Source organism: Chelon labrosus (assembly GCF_963514085.1).
Source record: "Chelon labrosus genome assembly, chromosome: 14".
NCBI classification, from domain to species: domain Eukaryota; kingdom Metazoa; phylum Chordata; class Actinopteri; order Mugiliformes; family Mugilidae; genus Chelon; species Chelon labrosus.
In genome coordinates, this window is record NC_140347.1 from 4,315,137 (window position 1) to 4,328,531 (window position 13,395).

Here is a 13,395-nt window from a genome sequence, read left to right on the forward strand (position 1 = left end):
CTATGACGTCTGTACCATCTCAGCCTGGGTCAGAGGAATCACTGCAGTCGTTAGTATTCATCCCCTGGGGGTCATGAATATGAAAAAAATCGTAAATAGTGATTCACATATTTCAGTTTGGCCCAAAACATCCAGCACTACTAAAGGACTAAACACAGACTCTTTAAGTTATGTATTTATCGCTCCATTTGTTTTTATTTTATTATATTGACTCCATGCTTTCAGAAAAAGAACTAAAGCTGTTACCTGGTGCCGTCTCAGTGTCTTCTTGGGTTGTTTATCTGATGTGTTTGCGTTTTCTTGTCTCCACAGGGTAAAGAGTGTAATGGAGTCCGTATTCCCGTCGACACGATGAGGCCGAACCCCAACGAGGTGGAGTTTGACAATTTGTACTTGGACATGAACGGGATCATTCACCCCTGTACACATCCAGAAGACAAGTGAGGACGCCTGAGACTTTGATTCAGCCCACTTCTGTTTAGTCTTCATTCACAGCTCAGATCATGTCTCTAATATATTGTCTCCCACAGACCTGCTCCCAAAAACGAAGACGAGATGATGGTCGCCATTTTCGAGTACATCGACCGCTTGTTCAACATCGTGCGTCCCAGGAGAGTCCTCTACATGGCCATCGACGGCGTGGTAAGCTGCTTTCATCAGTGTGTTCTGGGTTGTGATGGAAAGAGGCAAAAATATGAAACAACAACAACAACTCGTCCAACTCTGTTCAGGCTCCTCGCGCCAAGATGAACCAGCAGCGCTCCCGTCGGTTTCGAGCCTCCAAGGAAGGAGTGGAGCTGACGGAGGAGAAGAACCGGATGAGGGAGGAGGTCATCCAGAGAGGTCACGTCCTTCACGTTACACTGTGTATTTAAATGGTGGTCTGTCATTAATGAGACAGGGCCACACTTGTATCTGATGTATAACCTGTCCTGTTTTCTATTAAATGCTCATCCTCTCTCGTCGTTTCCTTCTACAGGAGGTTATCTCCCACCTGATGAGATCAAAGAGAGGTTTGACAGCAACTGCATCACTCCAGTAAGAGCTGCTTTCCTGTGACTTTAGCTCATTTTAATCCACTTGAAACGACCCGATTGAAACGATTTGCCGTTGTCCGTGTAGGGAACAGAGTTCATGGACAACCTGGCCCGCTGCCTGCGCTACTACGTGTCAGAAAGACTCAGCAACGATCCAGGATGGAAGAACATCATCGTGAGTTTAACTGTTTCTGGTTCGACGCTTGACGTTTTTAGTTTTTGGGTCTTGTGCTGATGTTTAGTTTGTGTTTCTACTCAGGTGTTCTTGTCTGACGCCAGCGTTCCAGGTGAAGGTGAACACAAGATCATGGACTTCATCCGGAGACAGAGAGGTACGACGGCCACACTCAGGCCTGAGCGGTACAGTGGTGTTTAGTGGTGGTTAGCACTGATGCCTCACAGCCAGAAGGTTCTAGGTTCTGGTTCCTTTCTGTGTGTAGTCTGCATGTTCTCCCTGTGTCTGCGTGGGTTCTCTCCAGGTACTCCAGGTTCCTCCCACCCTCCAAAGTCATGCTGGTTAGGTTCATTGCTCAGAGTTGATGTTAGAAGCAGGACAAAAAGTTATTCACCTGTGTTCGGCGGTCGTAATGTTATGGCCGATCGGTGCACAACTGCAGACTAATATGAGATGTGTAAAGCTGTGAAGTTCTCACTCGTCTGATTCTCTGTAACAGCTCAGCCCAACCACGACCCCAACACTCACCACTGCCTGTGTGGAGCCGACGGTGAGTCTTTGACCTTTGACCTCCTCCACCCCCGACCCGTTGAGCCACCTCAGGGTTTTAAATCCCCCTCTTTTTTTTGTTCCCGTCTCAGCCGACCTGATCATGCTGGGCCTGGCCACGCACGAGCCGAACTTCACCATCATCAGGGAGGAGTTCAAACCCAACAAGCCGCGGCCCTGCGCCCTCTGTGGACAGATGGGCCACGACATCAAGGACTGTCAGGGGATGGCCCGAGAGAAGCAGGGACAGGTGAGGAGCCAATCATTTTACTGAAGCTGGGTTTTATTCTTTCTGTGTGCTGCTGCGTCACAAACTCAAACACCGTTTATCTTCTTTACTTCCAGCACGACGAGTTTGCCGACAAGGTGCCGGTGTCTGAGCAGGAGTTCATATTCATCAGACTCTGTGTTCTGCGGGAGGTCGGTCGTTTATGTTCACGCTGTTAAACTTGAATAAGCTTGAATATTCAGACTTTGTTCTAGACCTTTAGAGAAGTTTAGAAAACCTGCTGAAATTATTGTGGTTTCTACAGAAATATTTGGCACAACCTGACTCCTCTGTGGTCTCTTAAAATGACAGTGACTGGCCTGAAATCTAATTTAATTCAAGATACCTGGTCAAACAAAGATAAATGACTCAGTAGATGTTCCTTATAGATGGATAGTCAGTCTTATTTGGTCTCTACGGGACCACAGTCTGGTCAGATACCAGCTGTGCCTTCATTCCTAAACCCATCGTCTCCTCGTCTCTGACTTCTTTCAGTACCTGGCCAGAGAGCTGACCATGGCCAGTCTGCCGTTCCCCTTTGACTTTGAGAGGAGCGTGGACGACTGGGTCTTCATGTGCTTCTTCGTCGGGAACGACTTCCTGCCTCATCTTCCGTCTTTAGAAATCAGGTTAGATCCCGCCCCCTCGGTCTTCTTCTATCACCGTGAAACACTCGTTTGTATTTATCCATAAAAACAACAAGATAAAAACAAGGAGAACTGGACTTTAACTGAGTCTTCAGTTCTTAAAGCCTGGTGGGGAGTTGGGGTTTAAATTTTCATGTGTAAAATGTCAAACTGAATCTTTGACTCACTGATCATCGTCTTGTTTCCTCTCAGAGAGGGAGCCATCGATCGACTGGTCCGAATCTACAAAGACGTCGTCCACAAAACCGGAGTGAGTATCGTCATTTATCTCGACTATAAACTGTATAAAGATGGACGGTGGAAGATGGTGGTGAAGCCAAATCAAGTAGAGCTCCCCCTGGTGTCTGGCTGCAGTATAGGTCATAAGCTCCACCCCCTCCATGTTCGTGGGCGGGACTTGGGCTGAAATAAAACACTAAAATACATGACAAATAATTTTTTTTCAAGAATGGTTTCTGTCGTTTTAGGTAGTTAATATAACGTTGGTCAGTTTTTTGGATAGGTTTTGTTTTAGTTATTTGATGCTATAGAAACAGGATGTGATACAATGGCGTCCAACAGTTGCCATGCCAACTGCTCCCGTCGACCGTGAGAGTTGTAAAGAAAATAAATATATATACACTATATTACCAAAAGTATTCGCTCACCTGCCTTTACTCATTCTATGAACTGAAGTGCCATCCCATTCCTAACTCATAGAATTCAATATGATGTCGGTCCACCTTTTGCAGCTATTACAGCTTCAACTCTTCTGGGAAGACTGTCCACAAGGTTGAGGAGAGTGTTTATAGGAATTTTTGACCATTCTTCCAAAAGCGCATTGGTGAGGTCACACACTGATGTTGGTCGAGAAGGCCTGGCTCTCAGTCTCCGCTCTAATTCATCCCAAAGGTGTTCTATCGGGTTCAGGTCAGGACTCTGTGCAGGCCAGTCAAGTTCATCCACACCAGACTCTGTCATCCACGTCTTTATGGACCTTGCTTTGTGCACTGGTGCACAGTCATGTTGGAAGAGGAAGGGGCCCGCTCCAAACTGTTCCCACAAGGTTGGGAGCATGGAATTGTCCAAAATGTTTTGGTATCCTGAAGCATTCAATGTTCCTTTCACTGGAACTAAGGGGCCAAGCCCAGCTCCTGAAAAACAACCCCATACCATAATTCCTCCTCCACCAAATTTCACAGTTGGCACAATGCAATCTGAAATGTACCGTTCTCCTGGCAACCTCCAAACCCAGACTCGTCCATCAGATTGCCAGATGGAAAAGCGTGATTCATCACTCCAGAGAACGCGTCTCCACTGCTCTAGAGGCCAGTGGCGGCGTGCTTTACACCATTGCATCCGACGCCTTGCATTGCACTTGGTGATGTGTGGCTTGGCTGCAGCTGCTCGGCCATGGAAACCCATTCCATGAAGCTCTCTGCGTACTGTACTTGGGCTAATCTGAAGGTCACATGAAGTTTGTAGCTCTGTAGCAATTGACTGTGCAGAAAGTCGGCGACCTCTTTGCACTATGCGCTTCAGCATCCGCTGACCCCTCTCCGTCACTTTACGTGGCCTACCACTTCGTGGCTGAGTTGCTGTTTTTCCCAAACGCTTCCATTTTGTTATAATAGAGCTGACAGTTGACTGTGGAATATTTAGGAGCGAGGAAATTTCACGACTGGATTTGTTGCACTAGTGGCATCCTATGACAGTTCCACGCTGGAATTCACTGAGCTCCTGAGAGCGGCCCATTCTTTCACAAATGTCTTGTTTCACAGTCTGCATGCCTGAGTGCTTGAATTTATACACCTGGGGCCAGGCCAAGTGATTAGAACACCTGATTCTGATCATTTGAATGGGTGAGCGAATACTTTTGGTAATATAGTGTAAATCCAGAGTATAATCCATCATCTCCTTATAGCAGATAGATAGATAGATAGATACTTTATTAATCCCAAGGGAAATTCAAGATGGTGGAGGTAGAGCGGGGCGTAGTATTAATTAAACTAAAACTAGAGTGAGTCTGGAGGAAATGTGGGCGGGGCATCGATATCACGGCAAAGACTCTGGCTCCAAAGTTGTAGTATGGCGCTGACCGTGTCCATATTTATATACAGACTGTGGTTTAAACATTTTCCTGGAGGTGGAGCATTCTGGGACGGGTAGTTATTTTTATTTGTTTCTCCGTAGGGCTACCTGACGGAGAACGGCTACGTCAACCTGGAGCGGGTGGAGATGATCATGCAGGCGGTGGGCGTGGCCGAGGACAACATCTTCAAGAAACGCAAAGAGGACGACGTAAGACTTCACTGCTTTGAGTTTAATCTCTGTAAAGGAGCCGAGGTCTTTGATGGGTCAGGGCGGATAGATGAGGAATAAAATAATCATATGTCACATTTTCGTTCTTTAGGAAAACTTCAAGAGGAGAAATAAAGAGAAACGAAAGAGGATGAAGGTGAGTGGATCACATGGAGGAGGAGGAGGAGGATTCTTTTGAAATATTTCTCCCACACTGAAACAATGGATTTACTTTCTCAGTTTAGAACCAGTGACCTCTTGTTGTCTCAGTGTTTTTTTTGTTTTGTTTTTGATCCTGTGTTGGTTTCAGGCGGAGCAGCAGGGCCCGGCCTACCTCACCACGGGTCAGTTCGCCCCTCAGGCTCTGGGACGGAGGGACCGACCGGAGGCCGTCCAGAACGCCCGGCACCAGGCCTACGACATGAGGATGCAGCACAACAAGGTGCCCATGATGAGTCTTTACTAATATCCAGGCGTCAGGTTTTGGGGTTCAGACGGGGAGGATATGTTGATGGTGATAAACGCTCATTAGAGACTCGATGAACCGTCTTTTTATTTTAACGTTTTTCCTCCAGGATGCAGCTCAGTCACTGAAGGCCATGATGAGGAACGGAGGGAACGTAAGTCGTCTCTGATTCATTTAACTGTAAACACAAACACATGAATATAAAAAAAAAGTCCTTTCTTCCGTCGGAAAAGTCCGAAACTTTTCGTCCGTCCAAAAAGTCCGAAACTTTTCGTCCGTCCAAAAAGTCCGAAACCTTTCGTCCGTCCAAAAAGTCCAAAACTTGTATCGCACTTTTGGGCCATTTTCGATTTTCGGCCGAAAATTTTGTGGTGCATCCCTAATATTTAAGAATGATATCAAACGATAAAATCTTGAATGTTTCTCTGGGGGCAAATAATATTATGTCATGTAAACGTCACTTAAAGCGTAAAACGCTTGATAGTTCTGTGATCGAGGTTCACGGTCTTGCTTCCGTCTAAAGTGTCTCTTTCGAGCCGGTGAATTTCCTGCTCTTGCCGCGCTGGAAATTTTATGGACCAACAATAGGCGGCCATAGATTAGCACATGAATGAGAAGAGCACAAAGGCTGCGGTTTAAGGGAAGGCTAAGTAGCTACGGCGGTGATTATTTTCCCTCGGTGCCGCGGGGTCCTTCAGACGCGGCGTATAGATGGCAGCTACACGGCCGACGCATCAGAAATTAAAGGTTTTATAACTCGTCTGCTTTGTGACATGTAGCAGGACGGTGGTAGCATTCAAAGATTAAAATGTCCTTTAATTGGTTTTCTAATTAATATGACGTGATGTGAAATTTAAAGTCAAGTAGGAATTAAAATGTGTAGCGATCAGCAGGTACTTTAAATCTGAATCTGGATGATGAAACGTTGCAGCTTTCAGCTTTGTGAGGTTTTTATTGGTCATTGTAGACGTTCAGGCTGTTACAGAAGAAAATAGTTGGTAGTGGCATTAAGTATAATCCTCGCAGGAGTTGTTCTGGGGCGCTTAGATGTCTGAAGCTGCTTCAAAAAAATACTTATTTAGGTTTATTTACATACTGCAACAAACTCAATGACTTCAAACCATTTACAGTAACATTTGTTGACGGTATATTTGTCCAGTTTTTAAGTGAAAACAGGAAACAAACTATAAAATAAATCCAACATTGTTGACTCTTTATTGACTTCTATCAGTCTGAGGTCTTCAGCTTCATGTCTCAGTGTTGCTGTAGTTGTGGTCTGTTGGTTCTCAGAGTGGTCAAAGCTCAACGACACAGCTGGATGTCACTGACATATCGGCGGTAAAAGTATTATTTTAATTGGTACGTTTGTTTTGTCTTTGTCTTGGGTTTCCGTGGCCCTGCTCAGTCGTCTGCAGGACCCAGTGACGGCACAGACGGCAGAGGAATGAAGAGGAAGGCCGATGACAGCGACAGCGAGCCGGAGCCTGAAGACAACGTCAGGTACGCCTTCACAAGCTGGGCGGGTGGGGGTTTAATTTTGTTTATCAAGTATTTCTTTGACAGTGCCTCTTTCTGGAGTGTTGTCCAATGAGTCAGGTGCTGTTTCTATGATTGGACAAACCAAGCTCCTGCTCACGAGGGCCTCTTATGTTTTTTACTTTAAATCAGAATCAGAATCAGCTTTAAGGAATTTGACTCTGACAACTTTGCTCTCTTGTACAGAAACAACTTATAAATAAATAATAAATCTCAATCTGTACACATAAAATATAGGATAAGAGTAGATATATATATATATATATATATATATATATACACCAAACCAGGGTTTTGTACAGTTTTAAAGTGGTGGTTCTTGTACATTTGGATGGTTGCAGTCTGCAGCCTCACCACTAGATGGCAGAAAGTCCTACACACTGGTCCTTTAATTGGTACCTACAAGGTTTGTAACTCGTGGAACATTGGACTGTGGGTTTCTCCACATGGCCTAGATACAAACAGACATGTGACAATAACAACATGGAAGTACAACTGCAATGCATCTGAAAAGGCTAATGCTAATGCTAGCAGAGGAACTGTTCAAATCCTCTGGACAGCAGTCAGTTAACAACTTCACCAAACGTCCTGTGGTAACGGAGAGAAGGAGGCTGAACATCAACTATTTGATGAATAGTAATATATGACTGTCCTCCGTGCTGGACAATGAGTCCCACCCCCTGCACGGTGACCTGACGGGACTGAGGAGCAGCTTCAGTGACAGACTGCTTCACCCTCGATGTGTGAAGGAAAGATACAGAAGGTCTTTCCTTCCTGCTGCTGTTAGGCTCCACAACGAGCACTCCTAATATGTGCAATATATCTATTATTATATCATTTCTGCATGCTGTTGCAAACTGCAATTTCCCCATTGTGGGACGAATAAAGGTTTTTCTTATCTTAAGTTATTAGACCTTTAGCTTCTGTACACGGAGATGGATTCAGAGAAATGCACGCTGTGAAGTACTATTAAATACTACTGATGGTGCTGAGGTGCTGCCTGGTCAAAAAGCTTAAGAGAAGGCCTTACCTGACCCTTACACTACCCCCCAACCCTCAACACAAGTCACATTTATTCCACACCGTGTCGTCAGACCCAACTAACACAGTGGACTTGAAGTGTTTGGACCCCACAAGTACAGACATAGCTGTAGCACACACACTCCTTCTGCTGAACAGCTCCCACTTCCCTCCGCACGTGATTAATATGGAAAGCAGGAGCGTCGGAGTAAATTCCTCTGTGACGCACTCGTCAGAGCCGCTAAATCCGTCGGGCTAAATTGGTATTCATGGAGGCTTTCCTCTCAGGAGCCGGCGCTCCCAGCGGGCCGCTCCGAGGATCCGCCACGCAGATGCTGGACGGCCTTGATTATGTGTGCAGAGCTGCATCGCCGCCACAAATCTACCAACAAGTCAAAGCTGTTAAGCTCTCCCTGCAGGTTTTAGTTATTTATTTTATTTTATTTCAGCCTATAGATGAACAGACATCCTGACAACCATTTGATTTAATGTTTAGGTTTATTCATACTATAAATACCTGATTATATCATCCAGTAATCAACAGGGGGTTTAGTTTTCTAGGTCAAGGCAGTTTACTGCCAAGAATAAGGTGACGTATTGTTAACTGAGGAGCTTTTAAAGTGTTTTTGATCATTGGAGGTGATTCAGACAGAAAGAGAAACTGAGGCTGGTTTTTAGGAGTAGACTAGCAGCGATGTGTTGACCCGGGACCCTGAAACCAAACTTAAACCCAAACTTATCTTATGATCAGTCAAAATTTACCCTCGTTGGCTTGACGTCCCTGTGGCGTCAAAACTTCTTCTTCTTCTGTTTTAACGGTAGTTAGCTGGTGTCAAAGCTGCCAAAAATCAAAGAAGAAGAAGACAAGGAACCAGAATCATGTTACTAATCACGTCTCCTGTTTAAATGCTATTACATTGTCATTGTCAATTAGGGACGTCCTGAACGGTATCAGGGTCTTCTCTGGGAGAAGACAAGGGAAGACTTTAGGAAGACACAGGAGAGCAATCAGATCAGGATCAATATTTAAAGATCTGGACGTCCCGAGTGGTTACATTTCTGGGTAGTTGCCCATCAGGTTTACGTCCAGACGTCAAATCGGAGGCGTAGAAATGAAGCCTGACTATAAACCAGACTATCGTGTAACCATGGCCGTGTCCTCTGCAGGTTGTGGGAGGACGGCTGGAAGCAGAGATACTACAAGACCAAGTTTGACGTGGACGTGACGGACGAGGACTTCAGGAAGAAGGTGGTTCGGTCGTACGTGGAGGGTCTCTGCTGGGTGCTGCGCTACTACTACCAGGTAATCACCAGCTCACCTCACCTATTGTCTACTCAATGTGTCCTCAAAGCCGTGATGGTCGTAACTCAACACGTAACTCAACACAAATCACCTTAGATTGAGAATACATTGACTAGTGTACCTAATGAAATGGCCAGAGAGCTTTAGAAGGCGTCTTCATGGTTCGTCAGTGTCTTTCTTTAACAGTGAAGACCTGTTGATGCTGCTCTGATGTAAAATATTGATCTTTATGTCAGAATGAAATAATCCTCCGTCTTCATGAAGAGCCTTGGAGGAGGGGGTGGTGGTGGTGGAGGTGGTGGGGATTTGTCAGAGCTGATTGTTCTCTCTGCGTATGCACGCTCGCCGTCGACTCCGCTCGCTCGCCAATCCACGGCCGATCCCCGGGGGCCGCTCTGAATGAATTCATTAGCGGGCCCTCGGCGGACGGGGGGACGTGTCTGCTCTCCGCCGCCACACATTCACGCCGCCGCAGAGTTATGATCACGCACACCTCAGCCGGCGGCCGGGCCAGACGGAGCCGGTCTCATCCAGAGCTCTGAAGAGTTTTCACTTCCTTTGTTTTTACTGGTCGGTGCTCTGATGAAGGCTGCGTTTAGTCTTTATTACCTGCTCGTCAATCAATACTACGCTCTTTTTAAAATTGTTCCTTTCAGCAGACGACAACGCCGCAACATGTTTTAATCAATAGATGAGAAAGTGAATAGAAATAAAGACGGATTCTTTTAGTTCCACCTGCAGCAACAGTTTGTTCCTTTGTTTCCTGTTTTCCTTCAAAACTTTTAGAAACACTGACGTCAGTTTATTAGGAACACCAAGAAAAAACAGGTTTATGAGAGTTCAGTGTCACGGTTTACTTAACGTGGCGGACACAATATTAGGAATGCCTCAGAGACAGTTAGATTCATTAACAATTTTGCTTTTTTTTGTTTTTTTTTTAATTCTTGTGCAGTGTTCATGATATTCATCAGGTCCATCTTTTATATTCTCCTTCCAACACTTCAACCGTAGTTAGTTCAGCTTGATGCAGCACATGGAAATGATTTATGTACTTTTTTTTTTTTTTTTACATTTAAATCTAAACTATTGGGATGCACCAAAAATTTTTGGCCGAAAACGGAAAATGCACTTTTGGGCCATTTTCGGCTGAAAATTGCTGCGGTTGTTGCTTGCATCATCACAACATCCTGTTTTCGGCCACGTTGTTTCGGCGACAAATTTTCTGCCCAAAATTTAGTTTAGTAGGGATGCACCAAAAATTTTGTCTTTCGGTTTTCGGGCAAAAATTTTTGGTGCATCCCTACTAAACAAAATTTTCCCCTTAGGATTCAGTAAAGTCTAATATTATATTATCTTAACTGGTGTCAGCGTACACAGCCTGAGGAATAACTTTATGTGAAGTTTTTCTTTATTATTTCTTTACTGAGGCTCAGATGAATTAAAAAAATTCAATTTGAATCTCCCCTGGATATTTCTGATTGAAACGAATAATATTAATAATTGAAAAGCTGTTATTGTTTCGTTTATTTTGAGATTGTTGGTTCGTACGATTTTTTTATTTATTTATTTATTTTTTTTAAAGAAAGAAATGAAGATCCTTAATTGTTCTAAATCTTTCCAAATGATCGTTACTGAAATTAATGTGATTAATGTCGTTTTATCTTTCGTCTGAAACTTAAGACGAGTGAGTGGCTGAAGGCAGGATTAGTTTTTTTTTTTTTTTTTTTAGTTAATATCTTAAAAAAATGTATAAAAGACTTTTATAAAATACTTTCATTTTATATAAATTAATGATCCAAATATTCAGTTTCAGTGTAAAAAAAAAAAAACTATTGTTTAGAGAAACTGATGAAGAACAAACATTCTGTCATAAAATAGTTGATTAGTTGTTTTTTCTGTTCTAATGACTTGACTCAGCTCATGAGTTAATGAGTATTTGTTAATCTGAGTCCTGATTTGTTCAGAAAACAATCAAATTTATGATATGATCAAATCAAATAGAGCTTCTTCTATGTTTTTTATTTCTTCCGTTCACCTGTCGCGGGGCGCTCGGTGTATTTTTATCCGCGGTGGTTCGCTGGTCTTTGACCCCGCCGGCCTCGGCCACAAATGAAATTCTCCCGGAGACAAAACATTTCGCCGCATTACCATAAATGATCTGCGCGAGGCGTTTGAACGCGGCGATCGTCGCCCCGGCCGTCCCTTTGTCATGGTAACGGCCCCGTATTATCATGTGAATGAGCATCTTCTAATAACGCAGCGGCGCCGCTTTAAAGCGGAGACGGGCCGCGGCGTGAGGAGCGCTGGGTTTGTTGGCGGGGAGTGAAGGTCGCTCTCTGGTGTGAGGCGTGTTTGCTCAGGAAGGATAAGTGGTCCAAACGCCAGGTCTGCAGGGTTGGACTTTTATTTTATTATTTCACCCGTAAACGCAGAGAGAGAGAGATGAGGATGTTTTAGGTGGAAGTGTCTCCTCCCAGAGCTAAAAGCCTCCAGCGGTGAGGAAGTTAGAGACTGTGAGAATCAAACACACACACGGTTTGAATGTGGAGGATTAAACTCCGTAGAGCTGAGAGTGTTTCACACCAGTCTGATGAGGATTCGGGTTTTTAAATGTCAGCGCCGCCGCGTTGGTTCGTCTCGTCAGATTGAAGTTTAAGCTTCGTGTCGCCGCCGAACTTTTACAGAAAAAGGGCAAAGAAAAGCTTTTTACGTTTTCACATTTTCTTTGCCTTCGTTTTGGGGCGCCGGCGAGTCAGACGGTTTAATTATACGTAGTAGGAATGTTCTGTAGAGGAAAGAGACGGATCAGAAAATAAATCTACCTCTGAGATAATTCTACTGGTTTATCATCTGATTCTAGTTTTAGTCTCAGATCTGATCATTTTCTGTTTTTCTCCGTATTTTCCTGTCCGTTTTAACGACTATATCTCCATCAATAAAGTCTTATCTTATGTAAAAATAAACTGTGCTGACAACTTAGCATATCTGAGTTTTAGTGAAGAATTAATTGAAACGTAATATAAAATCAGAACCAACCCAAGTGTCTCCTCTAAATGTTACTTGTTCATTTTGTTGAACTTTTATAGAAAAAAGACAAAAGGAAAATACTTTAAGGTGACTAGAAAACACAAAGATAAAGTCCCATTTTATCGTGCTACCAAGTGATTGATCTGGTTCATTGAAGCCGTCTCTGGTTTCAGCCTCAGATTTGACGAGTTTCTGTTTTTCTCTGACGTTTAGTTTTATAACCGTTGTTCTCAGGCTTGAAGGAAATCTGCTGCGTCTCTGGTCGTTTTCATTCTTTTATTAGAGATTCATTCGTTCCTCTAGCGAGAGCATTAAACCTCAACAATAACTCTTTAGATCTTCAGTCGTGACTCGGCCTTGAGTCTAATGTAAACACATCCTGTATTAAATCATCTCTTTGTGTCTGTTTCCGCTTTTATTCTGTTAAACTTATTCAAAGAGTTTATTGTCACAGGCCCAGAATACGAACATGTTCCCTCCACAATGAGATTCTTCTTTTCATCCAGATGTCTAACAATATAAAATCTAAAATCTATAAAAGTAACCATATATTGTATATTTTGTGTTATATGTATATGTTAAACTATTTAAATGTCTGAAAGTCAAAGATACTAGCACACATACGACCTCCATATTGTCTCAGACGTGGCGTTATTTTAAACTCCTTTTTCCTCCACATGTAAAGTTCAATTTCCCCATTGTGGGACAAATAAAGGTTTTCTTATTCTTATTCTTAAAGTTTCTGGTTGTTTTCTTGTTTTGTTTGGTTTCAGGGCTGCGCCTCCTGGAAGTGGTACTTCCCGTTCCACTACGCTCCGTTCGCCTCCGACTTCAAGGACATCAAAGAAATGTTCACAGATTTTGAGAAGGACACGAAACCGGTAAGAAAAAATAAATAATAAAAACCTTCTCGTCTGTTTGTCTGTCGTAACTCTTCGTCCAGACGGAGCTCATCTAAAAATGGGAACAGATTTCAGATCAGTTCTGACTTTGAAGGATTCAGTTTTTAGTCCCAACATCTTTATTCAAGATGTTCGTTGTCATATTTTCAGTAAAAACACTTTAGACCGTACAGTTAAATAAAATC

At 43.5% G+C, this 13,395-nt stretch overlaps 1 protein-coding gene across 2 annotated transcripts in view; it reads left to right on the forward strand.

The window, feature by feature from the left end:
• Window positions 1-13,395, forward strand: part of naa20 (N-alpha-acetyltransferase 20, NatB catalytic subunit) — a 163,280-nt gene that overhangs the window by 129,466 nt on the left and 20,419 nt on the right. Inside the window, exons 2-19 of one of the 2 annotated variants that reach the window (XM_084560708.1) lie at window positions 313-440; window positions 531-642; window positions 732-843; window positions 980-1,038; window positions 1,123-1,212; window positions 1,297-1,369; window positions 1,712-1,762; window positions 1,854-2,011; window positions 2,107-2,181; window positions 2,525-2,658; window positions 2,869-2,926; window positions 4,849-4,956; window positions 5,069-5,113; window positions 5,267-5,398; window positions 5,532-5,576; window positions 6,828-6,922; window positions 9,146-9,281; window positions 13,082-13,189. In XM_084560708.1, coding sequence (XP_084416834.1) covers window positions 313-440; window positions 531-642; window positions 732-843; window positions 980-1,038; window positions 1,123-1,212; window positions 1,297-1,369; window positions 1,712-1,762; window positions 1,854-2,011; window positions 2,107-2,181; window positions 2,525-2,658; window positions 2,869-2,926; window positions 4,849-4,956; window positions 5,069-5,113; window positions 5,267-5,398; window positions 5,532-5,576; window positions 6,828-6,922; window positions 9,146-9,281; window positions 13,082-13,189 — 1,719 coding nt within the window. The remainder of the gene's footprint in view (window positions 1-312; window positions 441-530; window positions 643-731; window positions 844-979; window positions 1,039-1,122; window positions 1,213-1,296; window positions 1,370-1,711; window positions 1,763-1,853; window positions 2,012-2,106; window positions 2,182-2,524; window positions 2,659-2,868; window positions 2,927-4,848; window positions 4,957-5,068; window positions 5,114-5,266; window positions 5,399-5,531; window positions 5,577-6,827; window positions 6,923-9,145; window positions 9,282-13,081; window positions 13,190-13,395) is intronic. The other variant, XM_084560709.1, reaches the window with a different exon arrangement.